The sequence below is a fragment of the Empidonax traillii genome, unplaced genomic scaffold (assembly GCF_003031625.1).
Source record: "Empidonax traillii isolate 1590-97213 ecotype Southwest subspecies unplaced genomic scaffold, ASM303162v1 scaffold138:size3245559, whole genome shotgun sequence".
Taxonomy (NCBI): Eukaryota; Metazoa; Chordata; class Aves; order Passeriformes; family Tyrannidae; genus Empidonax; species Empidonax traillii.
In genome coordinates, this window is record NW_020955331.1 from 971,375 (window position 1) to 999,033 (window position 27,659).

General features: G+C 42.5%; 1 protein-coding gene across 9 annotated transcripts in view; it reads left to right on the forward strand.

Moving 5' to 3' along the window:
- Positions 1-27,659, forward strand: part of LPP (LIM domain containing preferred translocation partner in lipoma) — a 319,665-nt gene that overhangs the window by 274,921 nt on the left and 17,085 nt on the right. For all 9 annotated transcript variants that reach the window (XM_027884103.1, XM_027884102.1, XM_027884107.1 and 6 more), the window contains one exon: positions 1,376-1,545. In XM_027884103.1, coding sequence (XP_027739904.1) covers positions 1,376-1,545 — 170 coding nt within the window. The remainder of the gene's footprint in view (positions 1-1,375; positions 1,546-27,659) is intronic.

Here is a 27,659-nt window from a genome sequence, read left to right on the forward strand (position 1 = left end):
ATATATGCTTGAAAAGCCCAATAAATGCAGATCGTGGTATGAGAGAGCATCGTATTGTTGCTGGATTGTTAATTATCAGATACATATTATTTGTGTATGCGTTTACGAAAAATTCTATACTGAACTCAGTCTGCCTTCCTGCTCGTACCTCAGCTCTTGCTTCCCTTCCCCTCCTTCCCACTCTCAGTGACTGTACCACTCCACCCACGGAGCCTTCAAGAAGTGCAGGGCCCCATGGCTGAACACACACCACAGTTAGTCTGAAACTGGACAGTACCATTTTGAGTGGGGCAATGTCCCAGACCACAGTTGCTCTATTAGCTTTGGTTGGGGTTCTCCTGCATAGGGTGGCTGAGGTTGTTCTTAATACCTTCCATTTTCAACATTGATCATTGGGTAAGGACATCAGACCTGCACGGGCTATCTCCATTTTCTAGAACTTGAATGACAGAGAAAAATGGTAAGGGTGTGCCTTCCACCCTCCTCTTCCATCATCTCTGCACCAAAGTCTTTCATGGGAAAATGTCTTTCCCATGATCTAAGAAAATCTTTTCTTCACTTGAAATCTATCTGCTACATAACATTTTTAACAACAATCTGAACAAGGCAGGAAGCCTTTTGTATGTGTGTGTGTGTGTCTGCAGATTTTTTTGTTATGCGTTTCTATGTGACATCAGGGACCTTTTTGAGAAACAGACAGAGCTCTTAAGGCTTGTCTGTACTTAGAGTCTTTACTAGCAGGTTCTGATACACCTTTCTTGACACCTTTCTTGAAGGATGGTAAGAATATAGTATCCACCTATCAGTTTCTTTAGGAATAGTTTCTGTGGTTGAATAGACACAGTATCTTAATCATTATCAATCTTTGAACAGAAAAATAAAGTAATTGGCTTCACTGAGAGAATTGGTTAAAGCTGTACAAGCAAATACTACTCTTTAAATGGTAGCAACTGTACTGCCACCAGGCAGCTTTTGTGAGGCATCCTAACACAAAATCTTTTAATGTGGGGGCCAAAGCCTTAGGTTTATCACATCTAACTGATGAGCTGAGGATGAGCTGGGTTAGGTGATAGCTGAGTGGTTTGTATCTGAGGCTCAGACTCCTTACAGTCAGCACTGGCTAGCAGCAGCAGAACTGATATCACTGCAGTCTTGGGAGCCAGTTTCAGTCCTTTCTAGATCTTTTCATGTGGGCCAGCACCAGAGTGCCTTACAGGGATGCTAGATCTTTGCCAGCAGTGGCACAAATTGCTCCTCTGTTGTCTGAGCTGCTGTGTCCCCCTTACGCCTGTGCAGCACAGCTGTGTGGAAGGATCTTCTCTGCAGCTGAGTCCAGGAGCTTGCTTTGACTCACATCCTTTCCCTTTGCTGACAGGCTGCTGTGCCCGCTGTGGGAAGAATGTTGTTGGAGAAGGCACCGGTTGCACGGCCATGGACCAGGTCTTCCATGTGGAGTGTTTCACCTGCATGACGTGCAAGAGCAAGCTGAGGGGACAGCCTTTCTACGCAGTGGAGAAGAAAGCCTACTGTGAACCCTGCTATATTGTAAGTAGCTGTTCTTCTTTGTGCCCTGACTTTAATGCACAGACGTGGGAAACATTGATTTCCTTCATTGCTGTAGAGTTGCCTTGCAGTTAAAATCTGATAATCTTGCAGCAGTACTGTGGGCACCTGGTCTTTCCATGGTCTTCAGAAGAACTCTGATATTTTTCAACTTACTGGATGAATCTCTTTTCCTGGTCTGACCTGTCTCCAAAAAGAAGTGGGACAGGAAAAAACAACGCAGGGGAAATAGATGATTTTTGTCATTTTTCATTTCTGTAAGGAGCAGAATATGCAGTGATTTTTTAGCAGTAGTGTTGGCCTTAGTTTTCTATACTGGGAAACCTGATACCAAAAAGTTTACAGACTGTGGTGCCCACTAAGATTAAGGAGGTGGGATGCAAGAGAGCAGTGAAACTTCTAAAATAAAGGCCTTTGCGTTGCCTGATGGAAGTTTTTCTACTGAACTGAGAGTCTTTGGATTAGATATCTTTTGAAGCTTACCTTACCCTAAAATTTCATTTCATGCCTCCAACAAGGTCTTAAAGAAAACAATTAACAGTTGCTCTGAGGAGCCACCTCTTGTAAGGGGCTCCTGTAAGAGCTACTGGAACCAATTGCACAGGTGCAAATTAAAGAAACATCACATAATGTACCTGAGGCCTTACCTTGGTGTGACCTAAGCATCCAGTATATAAGGGTAATCCCTGTATCTTAGATTAAGTCAAGAACCGAAACATTTCTGAAGCATTGATAGGTCTTTCTCTAAACATCCAGGCCTACGTTCTTATAGACACCAGGCCTGAGACCCTTTCAGAATTGGATTTACACTTCTGAAAGTAAAAATTGATGCTTTTCTTGATGTTTCTGGCATTCCAGTAATAATTAGAGGAATAACACATATTTTTGAAAATGCCACCAATATCTCAGTGTTCTTCCTATTTCTACAGAGCCTTAGCAGTGGGACTATTACTAAAGTATTGAATATAAAAAGGGAGGATTCTGTCTTATTTACAATGGCAGTGATAGGTGGGCCTTGTTAATTTGTTTTTAAAAGCTAAATGATCTTTTGATGGAATATGTACCTTTTGAATCATTTCTATTTTTGTTTGCACTAAAATGATTGCACCATAAAAAATTTAAGGTTCATTTTGTGGAAAGTTTGACCATGTGCAAAGCACTGCAGACTTTAGGAAGGTGCATTTTTAATATAATTGGAACAACTTTATGTAACTGGAATTAAACATTTCACTGACTTCAGTCTGGAATTGACTTCATCTGCTTGCAGATTGATACTTTCTTTTCCTCTTTTTTAAATCAAGCACGCATTCTTCACCACTCATCTGCTTTAGTTTGGGAAAACATCTGCATTAGCCACTGTAGTGATGGTTTAAGATTATTTAATCCCATTACTTATACACTTCATTAGCCTGAGTGAATTGTTGGCAAGGGTTCAGTAAACTTCCTACATTGGGAGATAAAAGGATAAAAAAGGAAAGGGAGAAGGATTCTGTTCCTCATTTTCTTTCAAATTTATCTTCTATCTATTTAAGGGATAAAGGAACGATAATTGCCTGGTTGCATCTGCGTTTGTACATTCTGTGATATGGCTTTGCAGCTCTGAGTACAGAGGAAAGAGTAAACGTTTAATAGCTTCCTTTTATATAACCAGAAGGGGCCTTTAAGTGTTTATCCATGCAGTCCACAAAAACCTGGTTATGGACTTAACCCAAAACACGTCTGGATCCATCTGCTGCTGCACATGCAGGGGAAAGGATGGCAGTGCTGACGGGGCTGTGTATGTGTAGCTGGACAGCTGGTACTGGGAGTGGGAAATGGGAAGCTGGAATCTGGCAATCTGAGGCAGTAAAGAAAAAAAAAAAAGCCAAGTACACATTAAACTCTTAAATGTGGAAGAAACAAACATTGGAAGCCCAAGTCTCAGTACCTTTCTGAAAGCTCAGGAGTCGGCTGTGCTAAAAGCCAGATTCACAAGGGATCTAAGCACCTGCCATGCTACTGGCTTTGGGTCTGAGGAATTTGTGTCCTAGAGCCTATGTCTCATTGATTTTTCAATGGAATGAGGTCTGCATTGGCTTCAGAAGGATAATGAATGCCTAAGTACACTGAAGTCTTGAGATAGGCTTGCAAATTCTTCTTGTAGATGAATGGGGGACCCTTAAAATGATGAGGCACAGTCTGAATGCTTTTGTCTTTAGATGCCTTTAGATGTGTGATGCAGTTATACTGAACTCAATGAGAGTTAATGACCTGCTTAAAATCTAGCCTGTGCTTAAGGATTCCTCTGAATTGTGGCCTCACTTTTTTTTTTTTTTTTTTTTTTTTTTTGAGCTTCAAGTCCTGTGATCAGAAAACAGCTTGGATACTAGGAACCCTAGGTCTGTAGGAAGTCAATAGGACTGAAATGCCTAGACTCAGTTACCTCTGGATCTGAATTCACATGAAAGGTGCAGCCTGTGACTAGCCCAAGACTACACAGTTAATTCATGGCAGTGGCCAACTAAGAAAACAGGGGTTTCAGCTGGCATAAGTCTGAGAAATTAAGTGAAACTTGTTTACTGGTATACCTAATTCACACTGATTTCTAACACACAACTCCATTTTCCCAAGTCCAAAACTCTTGACCTCTGATGCAAGCCACAGAGGCTTCATTTCTTTAATGAAAATAAACTATAGTACTTGCCTAGTTGTGATATATAAATTCTTGAAGTCTTTGATTATTTTTTAATAATTCACTTGTGTGACTTTGTGGCCTTATGCACTCAAAAACTATGCACAAAAATAAAAATAAATGTTTTTCAACAATTAGAATTGGCTAATCTTCTCAGTTTGTTATGTGACTCTTCTTAGTTGTGGTGCAGTGAAGCCGTAATTAAAATTACTGTGAAGAGCTGTATTTAATTACTGGTTAGTCAATACCAAGCCTAAATAGCCTGCAGAAGGGGTTTTCTTTGTTTTTGTTTCTGGTTTTATTTATCAGTGACCCAGTTAAGATGAAGTTCCCCAAAAGTCTGAAATAACATCTAAGGAGATCAATCACCTGTTTGCAAATAAATATTTTTCCTAATGGGAATTTGAGTACTAGAGTTAATTTCTTTCACAGAACACACCCCCACCCCCCCCAAAAAAGGCCCATCACTATCATTTCCCATTACATCTTATGACTGCAGTGAGTTCTGTTGCCAGTGTGTTTGCTGGTTTTGCTCTGCATCCAAGGATTCTTTCATTATTGATGTTATTTCTAAAAGAGTACCAGTCTTCTCCATTAAGACACTTCTGCTGAACTGAAAGCAACTGTAAAAACTAAAGTGTTAATAGGAGACAGATGTTTCATAGTCATTACGACAGTCAAGTAACATCTGAAATATAATGATAGGGTTTCCAGTGTAACCAGTGCACTGCTGTGCACGTGCTGAATGCTGTGTCTGCAGTATGTTATCGGTGTATTTTTTCCCCTCCCTAACGGGGGAAATTACTGACAAAAGAACATTTGGTTTGCTTCCTCTTAAGTAGTGGAAGAGATTTTAGCACTGGACTCAGAGCAAGGAAAAGGTTAAGGGTAGTGTCATTGGAATTGTTATTATAAAAGACTGAAAAGCAAGATGTTAGAGCAGTGCCAGCTGTCCGCTTTCCAAATACCGTGTTATCATAAGGACTGAACACAAGGTTAACCAGACACACCAGTCTGGCAAGAGAAATGCTGCTGTTTTGTGAATGGGATGTTCTTTGATGTCCAGATAACTTTCTCCATCCCCTCTCCTGGCAGTCTGGTGGTTGGCAATTGGAGATACAAACTCTGAGCCTGAGGGCTGAGAAGATCTGAGCTCCTGCAGTTAGCACAGGACACAGCAAGATCTTGCAGATGCTCCTGGCCTCTGAGGGTTTCTTCTGTTTGCCTCCAAGTTAATGTGACTCACCTGAGGGAAGGACCATGGTGTGATTGGGAAGGGTACAGGAAAGGAGAAATAGCCTGGGTCAGCTGAAAGAGTTCAGAGAAGAAGAGGGTTCAAAATGAGGAGCGATTGAAGGAGAAGAAACTCTCATATCTGTCTAGCTAGAGTGGGGGAAAATAGTGGGTATGCTCTGCAGTGCCCTATGGAGACACAGGGATTGACATTTCCTGTTTCTGCTGTGCACTGAGAGATATTGATGACATGACCTTAAACCCATCCCCAAAGATCACTCAGGATTTTGCAGGTGAAGTTCATCTTTCCATAGCACTAAAGCTGTGAAAGAGCTCGAAGGAGGAAAAACTGTGCATAGAAGTCATGCCTTGATTATTGCTTTTCCCCAGCTTTAAAGTCAGGACCATAGGGATCCACTGTTTTTTTTTCTTTTCCCCCCAATTACTTGTTTTGTGAGGAGAAAACAGTATATCTTTGAGGTTTTTCTCTCTTACAAGTGTCGAACTTCCTGGCCTGTCAGTGTCTGTAGTTCAGTAGGAGAAGATAGTTCAGAATAGAACACAAGAGAAATGCTGATGTTTTAAGAAATGGTACAACCAGAACCACTGGTGCCATTGAGAATCCTGGGAAAGCTTGAATTTGCTAATCAGTCTGAAATGTCAGTGTTAACTCAATTTGTGCTTATTGAAGTCTCTGGTAAGACTGCTATTGGCTTCAGTGTGACTGGTATTGTAAACCTCACCCTGTGTGTGCTCATGAGTGTGTTTGGTTGAAGGCTGTGCAAGAGCAGCTTCCTCCAGCACATACGGTCTAAAGTGTAAGGTTGATCCCTGCAGTAAAACTACATCTATTTTTAAAAATGATTCTGCAATTTGTAAGCAGGGATTACAGCACTAATTTAGCAACTATGTAACAATTTAAATTGGACCAGAAAAGAGAAACTATAATTTAAAGATTTTTTTTTTTATGATACAAGTTTTCTTCTTTTTAAAGTAAAAAGCCTTTTATTCTTGTTTTTGTCAAGCAACGTATTGAATTTGAGAGTAATTTATGGAAAGTGCTGCCAGCATGGTATTGCGAGTGCTCCACAATTTGAATTTAAACTGCTCAATGGGATCATTAAGACTATTATGCCTGCTTTCCAAAGAGTTTGAATTCAAAATGACAACTGGAACAAAAATATAAAATAAACTAAAGAGAAGTCACGCACTCTTTACGTGGTGGAATTTTTTTGCCCTGGAAATATTTCGTTGAGATCAATGCTTCTCTTCAATCCTCTCCTAGAAAAAAGCTGGTGTTGCTAGTTTTAGTTCAGTGCTCCTGTGTGAGTCATCGGCAGCAGGGAGCTGAACCTGTGACCCGTGGATCGAAAAGCATTAAGTCTCAGCTCCTGTAGCAGAGAGATGCAGCCTGGGCTGTGCCAGGCAGCAGCAGGCTCCTGCCCTGGGTATTTCTTACCCACAACAGAAGTGGTCCGTGGGCATAGCAGACAAAAAAAACCAGAGTTTTTGTTTGCTTACAGGTGTGTTTTATTCCTATTGATTATTAGCTTTGATAATTTTGACAGCCTAGGCCCAGTTGGTAATTTGTTTGGAAAAACACTGGGGCAAGGGAATACTGTTACTTCTGGTAAACTGATCATTTGTAAAAGTGAAAAATTAATAAGTCCCTTAAGAGTAATGGCCCTTTCTATTGATACCACCCAGCAACAGTTGATACGAAAGATACAGATGGGTGGTGGAGGACTGGTGACCATAAGCTCAACGCTACTGCTTGGAGTGGTAGCTGGTCTTGTGCAATCAGGACATGGATAGAGGAGGATGGGGTACTCTTGCATAAGCTGCACCTGGAGTTTCCAGGAGTCCAAGTCTAGGAGGTAGAAAAATGTGTGTGTGAGAGAAAATGTTGACGAAGCAGCTTCTGTCAGAACTGGAACAGCTGAACTTAGCTGACCCTCTGGAAGCCTGCATCTGTGGTTTAAGTGCCCTACCAGCTGCTATAGGAGATGGGACATGCCTCTTATTTTGTTATGAGTTGGGGAAAAGGTTCCTTTGCAGGGGTGTGTGGGGGAGTCACCAGTGATCAATAACCTCCTTTCTAAACTGGATTTACAAAGAAAGTAGAGAAAGTGTACCATGAGATGATGAGGTAATTCTGTATAGGAATTCCTCTGTGGAGACCCAGAGAGAGGCTAATATTAAAGAAGACGGGGCCAATTCATCTTGCTGTCCAACAAGGACAGAGGACAACAAGTCTGCAAACCAAGCCTGTAAGAGGGAAAATTCATAGTGCTCTTGGAAGACAATGAGAATGAGCCCTGCCAAGAATTGCACTGTGCTCACCTTGGCGACGGATTCTCCGAGGCCAAAATACTTTGGTATAATTGACTTTCCAGAAAGCTGGCTAGAGTGTTGCTTTAGAGGAAGACCAGCTATGGATTGTGGAGGTAGAGAAACTCGATGCTACCAGTGTTGGTAGTGTTATGAGGGGGATATTTTTGGAAACGTTACCATAGGCTGGACAGCATTTTAATAGATAATTCTGTTTTGGAAGATCGGGCATGAAGCACTGGTGAACTAGTTCAGTGATGTCTTGGTGGTGAGAAGTTTTGCTAGGGATGAATCACTTCCCACTCCTTTTCATAGGCCATAGTTAAAAACGTGTCCTCATTAGGTGAATACTCCCCCTCCACACCTGGGCTTGCTTGAGACCTTTGTGATGGCTTGCTAGAATGCAGGAATCCTGGTCTTTCCTCCTGCATGTGCTGACCCCCATAACAACTTGAATTGTTTTCTTGTCTCTGCCTTGTGCTTTTATAATTAGAAGCATTTTTCACATTTTGATTATATGAAATACGCATTGATTTGACATGTATAATCTAGAAAACTATGCCATGTGAAATTTTGTGGAGGGAGTTCTTAGTGACTGAAAAGATGATTCTGTGAAGAACCAGCTGCTGCCATTCAGTGAATTTCCTGCCCTCGCGGGTTGAATTCCACTGACCAACTGTATATTCTTTGGAAGAAAATAGTCTCTCTTTCTGCAGGACTAATGGGGTTTTGTGGCTTCCGGCTATGCATCCGCTTATGGATCATGCTACAGTTGAGGGGATGAAGCCATTCAGCAATGACTTTTAGCTGTGTTGAGCCTTCCCTGTAGAAGGTATCCCAACACTTTTCTGCCTTTGCAACTTAGAAGAAACAGCTTATAAGAAAGAATAAAGTCTTACTCACCAGCATCTTTGTAGTAGCAGGAAAATTTTCCTCATTTACAGTCAGGTGTAGATGGGATTAGATGGCAAGTCACATCCAGGGTTTACAGCATTCATTTCTTTTCTTTCAATTGTATTTCACCACCTCTTCAGTAAACTACTTGCTGCTTTCACCCTTTGCTACCCAAATAGCATCTGGAGATCTCACTTTAATAAACTCTCATCATGGTGTGTCAGTGAATGACAGTGTCTGCCTCCAAATACCTTCTTGGTCTAGGGAAAAGGCAACGTCATTGCCTCCATATTGCAAATGGAGATCTGACCCTAAGAAAATTAAATGCAGTTTGTTTACAGCATGGATCTCCGTTGTTGGAAGCCTTCAAGGACAGGTAGGGCAAACCTCTTTTAAAAACAGTTAAAATCTAGGCAAGGGCAGACCCAGGAGTGTTTTCTAGCCTTCCTTGTTCCTGTTCTGAACTTGAGTGACCTATCCAGGACCACAGACACACCCTGCACTCAACAGCTCAGGTTTTCCACATCCAAGTTTTCTATGTAGTTTCTACCAAATTTCTAGTTGCAGTTCAGCCTGCAAAGATCTTCAGGTGAAGGAGCTATTTTTCTTCCCCTCTTCTAACCACTGCTGTTTTGAGCCCGGACATGAATATGAATAAGCAGCTGAAAGCAGAGTGAGGGCTCTTGGAAAACCCAAGAGGGTGGGAGATACCATGACAGTATTCCATTCCGTGAAGTCCTACTGCTTGCTTGTAACCCTGCATAGTTATTTGTCAATTCAAACTGCTGAAGACAATTATTTTGGAAAGGCTGTGATTTATTTGAAATTGGGCCTGTAATTTAGGTGTATGTTTCCATCAGATCTGTGTGTTATGGAGCTCTGTCCTTTCTAAGGCAGTGATGTCAAAGTGCTGCAATGTCCAGACATAAAAGAAGGGAGAACACACTGAAGTAAATAAACAGCTTTTTTCACCACTGCACCTGTGCAGAGCTGCTGGTAAAGCATAGGCCTTGCAACCAGGCTGCAGTATCTGTGGGTAACAGAGCTGAATCTATCATGGAATGGGTGTGTTTGGATTTAGCAGGTATGGTTTCCCCTTAGCAGCATTGCAGAGAACAAAGTCTTCTCTCTCTCTCGGTTCCAGATGCCTCTTCCTTCAGTCCAGACAGCAATTTGCAAGCCTGTGCGCCAGAGAGGCCAGCAGCCTCTTGCAGTGTGCCACTTGAGCCGTCTCCTTGGTGAAGCCACACTCCAAGGAATTTGCTCTGGCAAAAGCTCAGTCTTGTGGGTTGATCCTCCCTCTAGCGTCTTGCCTCTGTTCTTCACTCCAGGACATGGTTTGCCTGCGTGCGGTGTTTGTTTGCAGTGGAGGAAACTGTTTAACTTGCCATCACACACACACACAAACCCAAATGGTCTTGGGAGTTTTCTGGTTAGGAAAAAGAAAAAAATCATGCCATTGTAGGGAAAGCGCAACAAATGGGAACGATGACAGGAGGCAAAGTTTATTGATTCTAAGAGTATAGAGAGTGCTTGGTACTCACGTAGGGACAAAGCAAATTGTAAGACTTATTTCTTCTCATCTGCATTGATTACAAATCTGTGGGGCCAAGCACAATATTGAAAGAAGAGGTAAATCATCCACTGGGGTATTCTGGGCAGAAGGAAAAACAGATTATAGCTCAACTCTTGTGCTGTAGAATTTGCTGGGGACAAGAGATTATTGTGCACTGGTAGGTAGCCGCCTTCACAGGACCGGAGAGCACGTTGGTTAATGTGGCTGGCGAGACCTGCAGTGCCTCCCATCTTTTCAAACTGCTCTGAAAATCCTAAAAATAATGATTATTGTGCACAAAACCTAAAAGTTGCTATTGATCCAACCTGGATATTTTGCCTTGTTTGTGAAGGGAAATATAGCAAGAGGGGTAAAAAATAGCAGTGTTGAAATGTAAATTAACGCTGAGATGTTATCAGGGATTGAGATTTTAAGTATGAATATTCCATTAACTCCTGACAAGGTAGTTTTTTTTGTTTAAGGTTGTGTTTGAACCAATACACCATCTTGGCATTCCACCAACAAAGGTATCTGTGTAAATGCAATCTGTGTTCAAGCCAGACAACACTTTAAAAATTATTTAATATTTCCTACAGCAAGCCATCTGTGAGTGGTCATATTTTAGGAAGCAAACGAACATCATAGCAACATTCACCACTCTCTTTTAGTAACTTCTAGACTTTTTTAATTAAATGTGCTGCCAAATATTTATGTTCTGTTGTGAAAAGAAAAATATTTGTTTGACATGCTGGTCTCCCTGGCAATTCACTGTCAGTTGCTCCTCTTAGGAGCTGTGGTTTTGTTGTGGGTACTGCAAGGCAAAAGAAGGGTGTGGGAATCCCTGAAGCTGCCTTTTGGGCTGACTCGGGGCTTTGCAGGGACTGAGAGAGGTTGAGCCCTGGGTCCTCACGGGGAGGATGTGGTGTGTGACAGGGGTGGGCTAGGGGCAGGTTTTGCCCAGTGTTGATATTGGCAGGTTGGAGGGTGGTGGAACAGGTGGCTATCAGAGCACTCCTGCCAACATTCAAAAGGTTCAAGAATTCCCAGAAAAGCCAAACCCCTTTGCAGGATGTCTTCCAGTGCATCTGCCACAGACATCGCAGCCATCACCAAGGCAACCAAGTTGCCAGAATTTAACGGCAGCAAAACAGAAGGAAGAATTAGTGATGGCCTAAATCATGGCTGATAAATGCCCTGATGGAGCTGAGCTCTGCTCTGAGTCATATATAGGTTCTGCTTTTAGTAATAATTTTCACAAAAGTCTTGTATTTTATCCTGTTCTATAGTTTTATGACTGGCCTAAATTTGATCATTCTAAAGTAGTGAAATGCCTTTGTTCAAGGGCTCAGATCGCTACAGGTAGCGATAAACAACTAAATGTCTGAAACTGTCCTGAAATAGTTAATTCCATTTTGGAAAGGCTGAAATGTTCTGAAGAGTCCCTGGTGGCACAGCACCAATTTTTGCTCAGTACTCATTTGGAATGGTCCTTGTAATGTGGTTGTACTTACCACATTGGGACTATTGAAACCAGCAGAAGTCCAGGTGAGTCGTCAGCCCATAACCTTCTGCATGCATCTGTCACCTGTAGTATCAATGCCAGACTCAGAATGTGCGTATTCTTATATGCTGGAAGGAGGCCCTTGCAACATAGAGCAGGGAGAGAAAGCAATCCTGATTTGCTCTATTACCTCTGACAGTTTTACTTTCACTGTGGCATGGCAATAAGATTAAAGTTTTATAGCAATATCACCTTCATCCAGACAAAAAAAAAAGAAAAAATTCTCCTCTCTAGTACTTAGATTTCAAACTCTTTTATAGAGCCTCTGCATCTGTTAATAAAATCCTTAATTCATTTTGAACATTTTATTGTTACTTCGGATAAAAGTTTAATCAGATAGAATTATTGCCCTTCTAATATTCCCTTAACCTTTGCATTTTAGACTTAGACCATATCAGTTAAATTTTAAAATCACTCTTTTATAGACTTGAATGCCCCCATCTCTGTTTTAGAGGGTAGTTTTGCACAGGAATGCCTGAATCTGTCTTGAGGTCATGTGAAAACTTAAAAGTCTCTAATGTAAGCACTGCTCACTTTCTGCTGAAGTGTCTTGCATGCCCTATTAATTACTTTAATGGTGACATGCTGGTTGAAGGGAGTTCTTTATTAATGCCACTAAATCTTTTTTTATTGTTGTTTAAACACTTTTGCTTTCCTTTATGTAGATGTATTTAATCCTTTCTGTCTTTAAAATAAATGAGCGCATAACTCCACATGAGGTGTTCGACACTTCCCTTTTGCTTTCTCAGGAGAGTGTAGGGAGTCCTTTGTTCCCTTGTCTGTATTGTCCACATCCCAGCAGACATGTGTATCTGTTCTGTTTGTAATCATGTGTTAGGTTGTTGTGGTGGAAGTAATCTTGAAATCTGGTATCTGTCTTTACAGAAATAATATGCAGTGAACTTGCTCTTACTCTTCCAGGGTGTTGAGATTTTAGAGGTCAGTTTGGATTTTTTGTTAAAAAGTGCAGCACTCTCAGTTCATGAGAGGATTTGCTTATGTTTGACCCCTTTCCCAGTGAGGAGGACACATTGATTTGCTCTCCTCAGTCTGAACTAAGCAATACTATTCTAGTAGTTCATTCCAACATTAAAGATGTATAGCGTTCACTATACTGGAGAGTCTATAGAGCAGCCCTTTTACTGAAATAGCTGGCTGGTAAAGCGTTGGCATCCATGCCTGCAGTTGGATTTCAGTCTAACAGATTTCTGGTTTTTAAGGTGATATCTTTTACAAAATATCTATTCTTGATTCACATTATCTGCAGATTTTCTTGATCTGGGGAGTAGAAGCAACGTATGGGAGAGAAATTATCTTCAGGTCCTGGAAAAACATTTTCAAAAGCACCTAAATGACTGAGGAATTTGCTGCCTTTGGTTTGCTAACCCACTCTTAACAATGAGACTTAAACTCTTACTACTGAGTAATCTTATTCTTTAGTCACTTTAGAAAGTGTTACGTCTCCAGTAACTATTGTTGGTTTCATCATGGAACTCTCCTGCATTTGAGATCTGTAAATAGACTTCACTAGCCTTAGAGGAAATCAGAATGGATTGTTGAAAAACTGTGAGGAGTGATGAACAGTGACTAGATTTTTCCTTGGTGAGGGGACAGTAGTTTAGGGGTCGGGGTTGTTCTTTGTTTTCTGTCAGCAAAGTATGAAAACTTCGTAAAGTATGTGTAACATGAAAAATAGAGTATGTGTAAAAGAGTGTGTTATGCTGTGGAGTCTCTCTTGACCTCTTCTCTCCCAGATGACTTCCGACTCCTAAAAACATCTGTGCCCAGCTGGGTAATAGAGTTTCTGTGCAGCCTTCCATGGCTAATATGTACCTGTACATACACACAGACTTGCACTGGAAGAATCTGGAAGCCTGAATTCAGTCTGAAATGACTTGTCATTTGCCTGGGAAAAGTATTTGTTCCTCTTGTAGACTTTCTCTCAGGTTTGTCCGAATCAGTCTGCAGTTACCAGTAGCTCACTTTGCTGTTGAGTGGGCACAGCCTTTTGCTCACATTTGCTATTTTAATTTTGGGAGCAGGCAGTATACTTATGTACTTACACAGTACTAAAGGGTACCTTTTGCATTTTCAAATTTTGCTAAATGATACCCTTTGCATTTTAGAATAAGTAGCTAATTAAATGGCAAGGCTGAGTGTTGTTTGAGCTATGGGTGTAGAATCACTCTAGCTTAGACAAGCTAGATCCTGTAAATCAAATTATTCCAAGGTATGGGCCTGGTCCCACTGATCCCAATTTGCATGTTTTCTTTGATATTAATAGGAGCTGCATCAGATTTCTGGTGCCCAAGACAGTGTGGCTAATGAAAGTGTAAGACACATAGACCCCATCTCATAGTGATCCTCTTAAGTGTGTGAGGAATCTAGACTGGCTTGATCAAAAGAGTTTTCAATTTCTGGTTTTTAAAGTAGAAGTGAAGAGTGGAAATTCCCTAAATTGAACTGAAATGCTCAAAACATGTTTTTCCCCCCTTTAAGCTTGTGTTTGCTTCCTTTTTCCCTTGTGGATACCTTGTTTATTTTTTAAATAAATAATCATATTTTAAAGCAGTGTAAATAAATTGCAAAGTGTGCTCCAATGGGGTGGATAAATATATTCCATCTGCTGGGGAGTGATTATTAAATAATTCACCAGTGGCAAACCCAGGAGTGGTTATCCATTTTCCTCTCATTCATGGGTAATTTTTTCTACATCCCATAGGAGCTCATTATGTTTTCTTTGTACATAATGTTTAATAATTTTTAAAATCTGGCACCAACCCCTCCATTTACAGATTCTTCAATTTTTCCAAAATGTTTGTGCATGTTGTATGCATGTATTGGCAGAGGAAGATATTTGTTTCCTTTATTCTTTGGGGTTTTTTGTCATGTTGAGAGAAGGTGAGCATTGATGTATGAAGTGAAGCAAATTTTCTTGTGTGCAATGGAGTTTTCTCCTGTATGGGTGGTGGATGGGCCACATCCATGCTCTCACCCATGTGTGGGAATCAATGGGGCTTCAGGGCTGTGGCAACAGCATGGAGCTCATACTTCAACATTTAGAAACAAAGAAATAGGAAGCAAGGAGTGGGGCGTGCATCTGAAGAGCCCTGTCGTCTTTTTCTCAGTGTTAGGAAGAATTTGGTTGTCTTCTAAGCGAGCAAGAGTGATCCCAATGAGCCTGGTCTGTGTATAAGCAGCAAGCAATTACCTGATGTAAAGCTGGAACTGTATCCTATGAGTGAAAAAATTGCCACAGATATGTGGATTGGTGGGCTTAGAATCTGACCTTAAGAGAAGAGCTCAGCTCCTTCTGGTTGCTAACAGACCCAAATTAGGTCTGTTAAAAGCCCAGGCTTTGTGGGCTTTGAGCAAGCAGGGAGGGCAGCTGGGAGGAGGACTGGCTGAAGCTGGCACATAGCAGGAGGCTGCACACAGTCAGGAGCTGGCACCCCAGTGCTGGATCCCATTTCTGCAAGGTTCATGTTCCCATGACTGCATGTGCATAATAGGACAGGAGATGAGGGACCACCATCCTATCCTGCAGCTGCCAGTGCCCAAGGTCCCGTGGTCAGAGTTGGGCTCCACCCCAGGCTGGAGGCAGATGTTTGCAGTTAGAGGACAATCACTACCTTGGTGCTAAAATGTGTAATTAGCCACAGGAAATTATTTTCTCAGCTGATGAAGACAGGAAGGTAAAAGTGTCTCTTAATGCTTTCACAGTTCTTCTAGGGAGTTGAGGGAATCTGGCTGCTCTCACAGAGGCCAGCAGCAATCCTATTCCCAAGCAGGTAATGATCTCTACTGTTTTCTTGCAGATGTCCAGAGGTCCATGCTGTCAGCCTCACTGAGAGGCAGGGAGCTGTTTTATTTCTCTTTCCCTCTTTTTCACATTCCCTGTAGGCATGTGCAGACTCTGGGTTTCAGAGGCAGCTGGGCTCTGTACTGAGCAGCAGCAAACAGCTTTTTACTGGGACAAAGAGCAGACCCCAAGAATTTGGTTTTGGCTATAATTTCTGCATGATTCATGACCTGGAAAGTCTTCCTTTTGTTAGTTTGCTAATCCCTTTTCCTAACTGGGAAACAGGTTTTGAGGGGGTGGGAGGGAGGTAGTCTGAGTGTAAATTAGCAGAACCTTGAATATTTTGCTTGCTTGAGAAGAAAGGCTCTTCTTTCCTTTGCACTTCCCAGGCTGATATTCTGATATTTCCATCATAGAAAGCGTTATTCTGGCTATAGCAATGACTATGACTAGTTTCTCTGCAAAATATGGGGTTTACTGCTCTAAATCTAGGACTGAAGGGCTGCTGCTACTGAGGCTGGTGCTGGCTCTGGGCTCCCTTCCCCATCTCATTTCCTGCTCCAAATGATTGGTAATTTTCACTCCTACAAATGGTGCTCCAGGATGGAAGAGCACAGGGAACTAATATCCAGATGAAAGAGCAGTGCTGAGTGATCAGATCAAATATAAAGTCCTAGAGTAAATGGACAGCATGTTCAGTGCTGTGTGCATTATGGACCTTGCAGACCAAGGGCTGGAGGATCAGCTGAGGTGTGCTGGGCAACATGCCATCTGCAGGAAAAGCTGTGTGAACTCAGGGTTTGGGGAGCTGCTCTAATTTAAACTTCAAGAAACTTGTGTGAAGGAACAAAAACACCAGCTAAGGACCAGAATGGTGTTTGATGGTTGTGAGCCTCAAGCACGTTCAGTGTGAGAGGAGAACTGGTTGGGTCAGATGACAGGGTAAGTCCAAGGGCTCAGCTGGGAAGATGGATGGAGCTTTTCCACACCCTATACAAGGCGTGTATAGGATAATCCAAACACCGCTTCATGCTGCTGTTTCTGTAATGGCACTGCTGGCAGCCCCTCTGCCTAAATGCACAGAGCTCCCACCGCAGGACACGCGCTCTTCGTGCTGACACAAAGCCTGTCTGCTGGGCCCTAATGCAGTGTAACATGTATTACAGCGTGCCATTAAGAAAACTGTAGTTGCCAAATGTTTCTGTTTTTACATAAAGCTATTCCACCGAGGCTGTTATCTGATTTTTTCTGTGGTACTGAGAAAAGCGGTTGAATCAGACAAGAGACCTTGTGGGTGGAATACATTATGTCCAAAAATCAATCATAGGGTAAGGTAGGAATAGAATTGAGTTTATTTACAGTCCGTTGACTTTTATAGTTAGCACCATTTATTAGAGGAGATGAAGAAGAAGAAGAAAATTAAGCAGAGGGAAGGAAAATGTTTCTTTGTGATATTTTTGTGCCTGGCAATGAAAAGAGATGTGTGTACGAGCTGACAATTTATCTTCTGCCCTGAAGAGAAATGACTTGTTCTCAAATGGGCATGAAATGAAATAGTGCAGAACACGATAGGAACTTTTCTGAGTAAATGGGTCAATTTCCTGTCATTCTCTTGATAATTGTATGTAGAGCACACTACGCTCCAAACATTGGCAAATGTGATTTTTTTTTCTCCTGTTATTTTACTCCTCTTGTAAATGGGTGGAAAACATATTCCAGTGCTGGCACTATTATAATCAGCTTTTGCCAGTGGCTAATAGCAGTCCATTTTCGGTGAATGCTTATTACCTCCAAGCAGTCCAAGACACTGCATAATAACCCAGTACTGTGTAGACTGGTACCACTAGGAATGAGATGTAGTTATAGGGACTGTATTGCAAATGCCCAATCACAGCAGGAAATTTTCTTGTCCCTTTATCTTTTCTTTTCTAATTGCAAAATAAGCCCTGGTGCTCTAGCTGGAGAAAGAGCCTTGTTTGCCTTCTGAAAATTTCTGGTATGGTCGGGGGCCTTCTGCCTCGCCATCCTTTAGCAGGCTGATGCATTTCCTCCACTAACAGGAGACCTCTCTGTTACTGAAGGGGTATGGATTCAAGTCAAACTCACTGAGGACTGAACTGGTAATTTTACTTCAGCTGTTAATTAAAAATAACAGACTTGCTTTAACAGGTGTTCAGTGGGTGATGATTAGGAGGATCTCTGTGGCAGATTGGGTAAATCTCACCAGTACAGGTTAACACAGTGACACAGCTTCATGAGTGTATTTGAACCTCAGTCTTTGGAAAAGGGGGAAAATGTTATAGGGTTGGCTCCAAGGTGCTGGATTCTGGCTGTGGAAATATCTGGATATATCCCAAATACTTGATTTCAATAACTTTTCTCCCTCTTAACTCCAAGCTAAGCAAGATGTAGACTTCTCCAGACTATATAATCATGCATAGTATTATGTTCCTTGTTGGAGGTTATAGGAAGGATAAAAACACAATCCCAGCCTGATGAGGACTGCATCACCTAATGGGGCAACACAGCCCTGTGAGACCTAAATCCCACCTCTGCATCTCCAGTGACTCAGGGACAAAGTTGCGCAAGATGGATTTCAGCTGAAGATCATTGACAATTTCTGTTTTCATCCCAGTTATCCCCCAAAATGAAAATCTTTAATCACAGGTTTTGAAAGATGGAATCTTAAAGCTTTGAATGGGAACCCCAAGAACAGATTTTTCTTTTTTTTTCTTTTCTCCCCACTACTGAATAGCTGATTCTCAAAAGTGTGTCAGGGTCGGACATTTCCCATGCAATTTTTCATTTAGGAAGGGAACTCACAGGCACTCCTGAAGCTTTAAACAGCATTTTTTCTTACCAGTGTGACTAGACCTCTTCTGACACTAGACCCCCAGGGTCAGTGTCACCTTCATTCTGTGTATGGTGGACAGGTTTCACTCTATTACAAAATGGGTTGGGTCACAACTTAAAAAAGGCCATTGAAAGTTTTTCAATCTCAAATTTCTTTTTTTTTGTGTTTTTTTTTTTTTTTTTTTTTTTTTTTTTTTTTTTTTTTTTGTTTTTTTTTTTCCACTAGAGTAAGAAAATGGTTGCTTCTTGTAGGTTTCTGTAAGAACAGACAGGTCTATTTGTCTTTTATGTATACTGTTGATGCAAATGAACTGGAAATAAAGATGCACAGAACAGGTCTTCAATAACTTCTGAATCTGCTGTCAGGAGACTAATTCATGTAGAAAACCCCTTCTGTGAATCAGCAGTTGCTAAAGTGTGCATACAACTGCTGGATGGAGTTGGCCCCACTTGGCTTATGTGTAAGGCTCTAGAGTCCTCAGAAGTCTTGAGGAACTGGAAGGAAGTGATCTCTGACCTCCGTCAGCAGGGAGCATGGAGAAGTGTGTGTTGTTTATTCCACCTGTCTTTGGAAATATGTGGCCCCGAAGGACTGATTCAGAAGACAGTTATGCTCAGTAATTCTGGAGTAGCTCAGCTGCCTGGGATAGGATCGGCCCACTGTAAAAGCCACTGGGGGAATTGGGTCAGAATTCAGTCGTGCTGCTGCTTTGACCAGAGGATAAGCTCTGGTGACTCTTACTTGGAGCAAAATAGGAAAAGATCAAGGGCAGAATTAGTCATTTTCCCCATGTTACATAACAATATTTTAGCAAACATTCTTCTCCCTGAACGTTTAAATGCATTGCTTGAATAATCACTGAAGACAATGAGGTAATAATTTGTTCCTTATGCGCTGGAGAAAAAGCATTTATTCTGGTTTTACTTTTGCAAAATGTATTAAACTACTTAGTGTTTACTGATGCTTACACACAGAGAGTGTGGGGGGTTATTTTGGTTTTTTTTACTGCTGTTTCTTTAAGGGAGCACATTTTTGTCTGATTTGGAGACAAGGGGATTTCTGTTAAATGGGCTTGATGCTTGTGATGGAATTCATTCCAGATAACTTCATCTAGCTACAAGCCACATGCTTGGGTTGACGTGCATGTGTCTTGGGAGTGATGGTGGAGACTCATTACCTCTTAGGGAAGAATATTTTAACCAGCCCTACCTACAACTCTCTTGCCATCACCTCAGTGTTGGTGTCACCTTTGCTCGGTGTATTTAAGGCAAGCCACATCTGAGTACCTAGAAAGTAGGTTTTCCTCCACCTATAGCTCCTGCGTGGCCTGGTTGTTTAGTCATGCTCTAATTCACTCTTGTTCAGAACTGACTCCACCAGAAAAGGCAGTTCTGACCATTTTCTTTGGCATGGTCGGAAAAAGAAAGTAGAGATGCAATATGCTTAGATTATTTTATGACATGTAAGTGGTTAGGACATGGGCCTTGCAGATGAGTGGAAACCAGGTTCTGAAACTGCCTTAACTGGAGGCAAAACTATGCCAAGACTGGCCTTTCTGAGATGTAAGGGGGATGTGAGAGGAAAGGCTGCTCAGGAAGAGGTCTTGTTGCAACTCCAGCTGAAGTCAGCACACAGAAAATACCCTGGGATCTGCAGGGCCAGAGAAGGGCAGGGAGAGATGTGAGTGTGTCTTACTTTGACAGAGTGTTCATTGGGAAGATGTGGGTCAGGACTGTGCCTGTCTTCCCACCACAGGCTCCCAACGTGCTCCAGCTCCCCTCTTGGAAAAACACAGGGCTGATACTGCTGACTAAAAAAGGAGATGGAAAAGGGTCTTCATCCATGGGAGGTGTGTGGTGGTCACCATGGCAATGCTGGAGGGGTGAGCTGTACAGGCTACAATGCTACCTGTGGGCAAAAGGTGTGGGTTAGGGAGATGTGGTATGGTCTCGCTGGCTGGCTGGCTGGCTGGCAGGAGGGCTTCTTGTTGTCAGAAATGGATTTTGCTGGGCTTGAAACTTGGATTAAAAAACATACCTAAATTAGCTCCAGACAGAGATGCGTCCTGGAATCTTGGAAACTGTTTCACTGCTGTCTTTGGGAGGAAATTTTGGCTTTCTAAGTTACAACATGACTGATATGTTCTATTTGGTTTTTTGAGAATTTTTTTATACTCCCATGACTCAAATCCATTTGAATTTTTCCCTTTCAAACCATGTGTTTGTAAGCTGTGACTAACTTAGCATTGCACTGGGTATTCTGGCATTGGTCAGTGGAGGATGGAGGAGTGTTTTTCCACTGCTGCCACAGCGGTCTTCAGCTCAGTGTTGTAAAGCACAACTTTTAGCACAATCCACCACACTCAGTTAGACTGACACTTCCCAGGAGGAGCAGGCATGGGAATTATGATGCACCAAGACCAGCATTGCTGAATAGATGCACTGAAAAGAGAAGCACAAGTCTTGCCTCTTACTGTGGCATCTTTCTGGCCTAACATGGGCCACCTCTTCCACTGCCTGAGTTTTGCTGCTTTTATTTGCTTAAGTAGGATCTGCCCTTCAGTGACATAATTGTGGGGCAGTTGTCTTCACCCACCCTAAGGTCCTTTGCACAGTCCCACTGTTCACTGACCTCAGATATAGCATGTTCTCCTAGTCTTCTGCCCTTGCACTGCAGAGTGCAGATGGTTGGTGTCGGCATCTCTTGCTTTCTCCTGGGTGAGCACAGGTAAATATTTGTTGGGCCAGAGCGAGACAGACAGAGGAATTGATGCTATTACTCTAAGGTCAAGCTGTTTGCTGGAGAGAGAGGGAGAGAGAGGACATTAGCCCTCAAGGCATGTTCTTAGAACACACTGCAGATACAGCTCTGCAAATAAGATATACAAGGGCACATCCCATTTATGAGTTGCCACCAGTCCTGAATCTCCAGCCAGCATTGAACAATCACCACATAAATGGCTGTGTGAGTGCCTGGTGGTGAAAAATGGAGACACCTCTGTGACTTCATTGAAAACTGCATGTCTTCCCTTCCTGTCATCTGCACCAGCTCCCTAAGGGCTCTGAGAGCTGAGTCTGTGAACTCATTTGCCCCCTTATGTGCTGTTCAGGCAATTGGGAAGGCCTGGCAAGGCTCTCCAGGACATCCTCCCCATGTGAGGAGTATCACTACCACCAGCATGCCACCACAGCACTAGTGCCTGATGGGAACACAGACAACACATCTCCTGATGCCTGGGAAAGGGTGGGAGTCCACCTTGCTTTCTGGGAGTTGGGTTGCCTGCAGGGCTAAAAGGGGTAAAAACTTATTTTTGGTTGCTGCTATCAACTGGCCTGGCTCTGATGCACTTGTGTAAATGGGCAGCATTTTCACATCTGTGCTGTTTGCTTTAATATGCCAAACAGCTGATGTTTTTGCAAGGTTTCTCTAGCTCCTCCCTCCCTTCCCTTTTCTTCTTTCTCTATAAAATAATACTGCTATAATCCAGTTTGACTCAGCAGGATCCCTTTCATGCTGGCTAATCCCCATATATAGGCATCAGTTCAGGGAGGTGCACCAGAACGCTGCAATATTTTCCCTAACATTTTGTTTAACCAGGATGACATTATTCAGACAAATTAATTCCTCCAAGACGTAAACTTGTTCTGACTGAGTGCTGCAGCAGCCTCCCTGAGAGCAACAAACCATGATCTGACATCTTAACAGCTCTCCACACAGTCAGGGGGAGTCTTACATAAAAGATATTCAGCTGTGCATATCTGCAAGGTGCAGCTGCCCCTTTCTGCAATAGATTTCTTTTCCAGAACGTTTTGGTGGAAAAAATACTGTTTTTTAGGAAGTGAATGGGATCTAAACCACAAGTCATTTTGGAAAATATCCTGGCATATGAAGACATAGGGTAGAGACTACCCTATCCTCTGAAATCCTTGCCAAAGACTTTAAAAGTGTATGTGTACTTAGGTCACTCTTCTTCCATTATGAATTGAGTTCATCTTGCATGTCTGAGCTAACGTGTTCCTACACAGGATTTACAAAGCTCATGTGCATGTGTAGGGGATATGTCAGCTGTTATGTGCCAAATGGAGCACCTGTAGGAAAGGGAGAGGAAAATGTAATGAGCCCTTCACAAGTCTGCCAAAAGAAGGAACTCTTGCTCTGCTTCATAGGGAGGAGGTCCCAGCATGGGAAGGTGGCCCAGTGGTGCTGCTTTTGCCCCATATAGGGTATGTAAGGGCAGTTGAGTTACTGTGTGCCCCTCTGTGACACCAGCTATTTGGGGTGGTGTGGCCAGGCTGTTAGAGCTGCATTCAACCCTGAGGTTTTCTGTCCACGTTCCCCCAAGATGTTTTCCTGGTACTTGAGTTACCTCTTGTCCTCTATAGAGGGCTAACAAGAGGGCTCTAGGAGACAGCTGGGAAATAGCTTTCTCCTCCTCCTGCACAGACTATCATTATGTTCATTCAAGTGCGTGCCAGTTCTTCCCCTCAGTGTTTCCTTAGCTCCTAGATCCATAATCCAGCAGGTCTGCTTGCTGGCCTCAGGCATGCCAAAGCACTTGAGAGTGCCCTGAAGGAGCAGGAAGGAAAGAAGAAATCTAGTTAACTTAAGGTAGCTGAAGCTAAACTATTTGAACACTGTTCTGGGCCCGTATCTCACAGCCCTGGCTTCTGTTCTGAATTCTTTGTTGCCTTGTGTCTGTTTTTTGCTCAGCTTGGGTTGCTTCACTGTGCCTTAGTTTTACTTTCCTGAGAAATGGAATTGTTTGGTGAGACTTGCATGGAGTGAGTTCAGAGAGCTCAGCTGACTGGATTGCCATGGTCTTGGGATTCTGGGAGCTTACCCTAGCTGGATTATCTCTTCTACACCTTACCATCAACTAGGCCAGCAAAAAGAGCTAAGGGAAAACACATTCTCTTCTCTGCAGCAGTGTATTATTGACAGAGGGCATCTCTAGAGGTTCCTGGTACTTCACTCTGAGTACCTTGACGTAATATCATTGCCATTAATTCAAACTGCATTCAGGTTACAGCAAATAAGTGTGACATCCAATAGACACTGAATAGTTAAAAAGATTTATAAAGTTGCAGCTTACAGAAATGGAATTACAGGTGTATTAAACTACTTTAGATTAGTTTCAGAGGTTCCCCTCATTCTATATCAGCTGTTTAAGATGCTTCCTAGTTTCTTCCCGAGGGATCTTTTACATCTTTTTCTCTTGGTTGTATTTGTGAAATATCTGCCATTAGGACTGCACTTTCTTTTACACTGCAGTTTTGTCTTTTGGGGAATAGACTTCAAGCTCCCTCCATGCTTCCAGCCCTAGGATCATCTTTGCATGGTGATTTTGAGCCCTTTACTTGTTGCAGAAGTAGGCTTGAGCAGTAGCTTTGAAAATGTTGTCATCGTTTAGAGATGCCTAAACACAACTATCATCTACACAGTAACAGCCTAAGTCAGCTTGCTGCTTTCCAGGGGCTTGTCAGAGTAATTAGCAATTTTTTATTTTTTATTTTATCTGTAGTAAGGTAAAATATTTTCCTCCTTAAATCTTTCTGAAAACATTTTCTAAACTGAAGTTTTTATTTCAAATAGCCATGTGGAGTAACCACCACACATTATACAAACCCTAAAATGCCATTAAATCACACGGCTCATTAATGGCTTCTGCTTAAGACTCCCTGAGATAGTAACCAGGCAGCCTGGGTTAAACCATCTGTCCCCCAGCCACATCTCTGGGACCAGTGCAACTGTCCCTACAAGAGAAATCATGTGAAAAGAGCATGGCTGACACAGACTTCTAGTGTGGTACTGCAGAGCTGTGACATCTGATAGTACTTGATGCTTATCTGTGGTCTGTTATTAGCAACAAAGCAAAAAATAACTACTGATAAAATTAGTGGATTAATAAGATGTCAGTGGAACGGAGAGGCATGGACTGATGAACATCCTGGACTGATTTGAGCAAATTGGTTTAATACACTCAACTGTGAGGCCATCTATTTGTCCAGGAACAAAACCATCATCTTCTGGCACACCAGCTTTATCTACAGCTGGAGGCTCATCCTGCAAAGTGTCTTCCTGAGGAAGGAGCAGAACCTTCTGTATTGCCAGCTAAGGGAGCCTTCCAGTGCTGTGGCAAAAAGAGCTGATACCAGTCTTTGCAGATGACCTGCTTGTAAAGCCTAGGGAAAGAGTGGTTTTATACCAAGGCCAGCGTTGGTGAGAGAACAGAATCCTGTACCTATTCTAAGGTGATGTCCTGGCTAATAAAGAAACTTTTATAGTGGTGAAAGGCAGAGCAGTGGTGAAAGCAGTAGCCAAACACTCCCGATAGAAATGAGACACACATGAACAGCATGACTGGTTACACCTGGAGCAAAGGTTACTAGGCAGAAAGTCTGTATCTCTTGATGCCTTCAGGCTTTGCCCAGGCACTGTGATGTAAGTCTTGATTTAGTCAAGCCTGTAAGGCAAAAAAAATCCCATGTGGATCAGTTTCCAGGGTTTCTGCACAGAAACAGTGCTATGATAGCACCAAGGACCTCACAAACTGTGGATGTGGGGTAGAAGGAATGGTGCCTTGTTTTGTTTTTATTTTGTCACGTTCTCAGAAGAGAGCAGAGAGCCCAGGCATGGTGGGAAGTTGGGAAGCATGCATATAGTGTGTTGACAAGATCCTTTTGTCCCATACATGGCACTAGCTAACACATTCCTCCTCTTAGACCACTGCCATGGCAAGTCCAGCTGTCAGTAACTCCAGCTGATACCACTGAAGAATGATGATTTATGGCCACTGGGGATTTGTCTGCCTTTGTTCAGGAAGCACAAGAAAAACACTTAGAGGTTGTGCTCGTGGTGGTCAGCTATCTAGGTCAGAAGAGGTAAAAACTGCTGTTTTCAAAAATTGGCCTTCTTTCCAACCATCTTGTGGTTTGTCTTCTCTGTGAGAGACTATGGACTGCTTTGTTTTTGTTTATTCCAGGGTGCTGAACATACCCCAACTCAAGCTGCAGGCATGGAGCGTCTTAAAGAAAAGGTGGTTTGAATTAACCACCCTAAAGTATAGAACACCCTATCCCTGAGGACACTTTGCAGTGTGTGACTGTGAGTGTTTGGTAGCTAAAAGGGTTGTACCCACAGTGTACTCACAGTGACTTAATTCACACATCAGGCCCTGAAAAAATCAGCTGTACACCCAGCTGTAGTCCCAGAAATGCCAGGCAAGCAGAGGAGTTTAGAGTGCGTGGAAGATGGAGAACTAAATGGGAAAGACAGGTCTTTGGTATCCAGGCAGTATTTTCTCACCAGCAGACCTCAAAGTGTTTTCCAAAGCCTGATAAGAATAAGGATATGTGGGGTCAGAGTGGGTTCCCTGGAGTGAGTGCCTCGTTTTCAGTCACACATTCCACATCTCAGCTCAAATATTTTTGTGTTGGGCTTCTTTCAGAAAAGTGCAGAAAGACTCTGGAGCCAGAAATACTGTGTAAAACACGCAGGATAATTAGCAACCTCCTGGAAACATGTGCAATTTTAATAAAACTTAAACTTCAGTTTTTTCCCACAGGTGGAGTCCAGCAGTACTGTAGGCAGTATGCACAATTAAGCTATTTTTATGCCTCTTCATCTAAAAATGTGAGTGTTAAAACATATGTAGGTAAAGCAAATGGAAAGCTTAAACTTGCCTGCATGCCACGCTCATTTGAACTTGCTGCATTAGCCTGGACTGCTGCTGAGCAGTGTGTGCTCCAGCAAAGGTTTTGCAAAGGGAAATGTCTTCACCTACAAACCTGGCTTCTTAAAAAGCCCTATGACTTTGCAGCTCCAGAAGATATTGACTTTCCCTGCCAACCACAAAGGGGAATAAATGACTCTGGGAGGGCTCAAGTAATTATACAAAGTGCCTGGATCAACTTTTCCATGGGGATCCTGTAGCTACTGGTCTGATGGCTTAATAATGTGCTTCTGAAATGGCTGCTTTCCACTGCTGCTTCTCTCTGGGGCCAGATTTCCAGCAAGACTCCTTAGCTGCCCTTGCGGAACTGGCAGGACTCATGCTGCATGTGAAGGAGCCAACATTAACTTTTCCGTAGGAAAACTTGCAGGTAGGGCAGAGCTGGGCTATGCTGCCCCAGCAACAAACTTTGAAAAAGAGGATGACTCAGTAAGCCCTAGATCACTTCCTTGTTCCCCACCCTTCACTGCCACTCCCTGTCCCTCTGTCCTTCTCCCTCATCTCTTTGGAAGCTGGTGTGGGACTGTGTGTAGGGAGGGACCACTTTGCACAGCAGAGTAGCACAGTGCCAGCAACAAAACGTGTTCCTTTCATTAGGAGGCCACCAGCACTTGTCCTTATTGCCTGCATAAGTTGGATCACTCAGGTGCAAGAACCATGTTTTAATACCAGGCTGTCTTGTCTCTTTTCAGCTGGGTCTGGTCCATAGTTAGAGTCTGATGAAGAATGGCCCTTCCTTCTTTTGTTCCTCATAGCTCCATTACATTGGAAGCTGCGTATGGAAAGATGTGGGCCTGTACCAGTTTTACTTTGCATGAATTGCTTGGCAAAACATGAGGGTCGGATTACTTTGGGCGTTCAGATGTTCTTGCTGGGGAGATGGCAATTTCTGGTCCTCAGAAAGGAAAGTTGGAAGTAACTTGTATTAGGATGGAAATGAGCAATTCAGCAGTTATGCTGGGAAACAACCATTGGTACAGGTGATCTCAGACCTTTTAAAATACTGTGAGAAACACTGGAGCATGGTCTTTTCCACTGTTATGGAAAGAAAATCCCCATAACAGAATGGAACAGTTACAGAACAGAATGATCCTGGAATAATGTTGGGTTTTCCTCTATATTCCATAACCACTGTGATTTCAGCCTGAGAGTCCATACACAGAGACGATGCTATTGACTGGAGAATGGACATGTTATATAATATCTATTATACATTCAGTGTGTTTATATAAATGCACATTTCTTATGTAACTGTGTCACTAGGAAAACAGTGAGGTTGGACAAGTTGGTTTCTCCCGCTGTTGCTGTTCTGCTTTGCTTGTTGATTCTTAAGCGCTGTCACAAGACACTGGATTTGTGCTACTGCTGTGTGTGCCCAAGTGAATCTCTTCTTTTCAAAAGCTCCATTCACTTTGGGTTTTGCTGTTTTTGTCAACTGCTGTTTCTTTTTTTAAACATAGTAT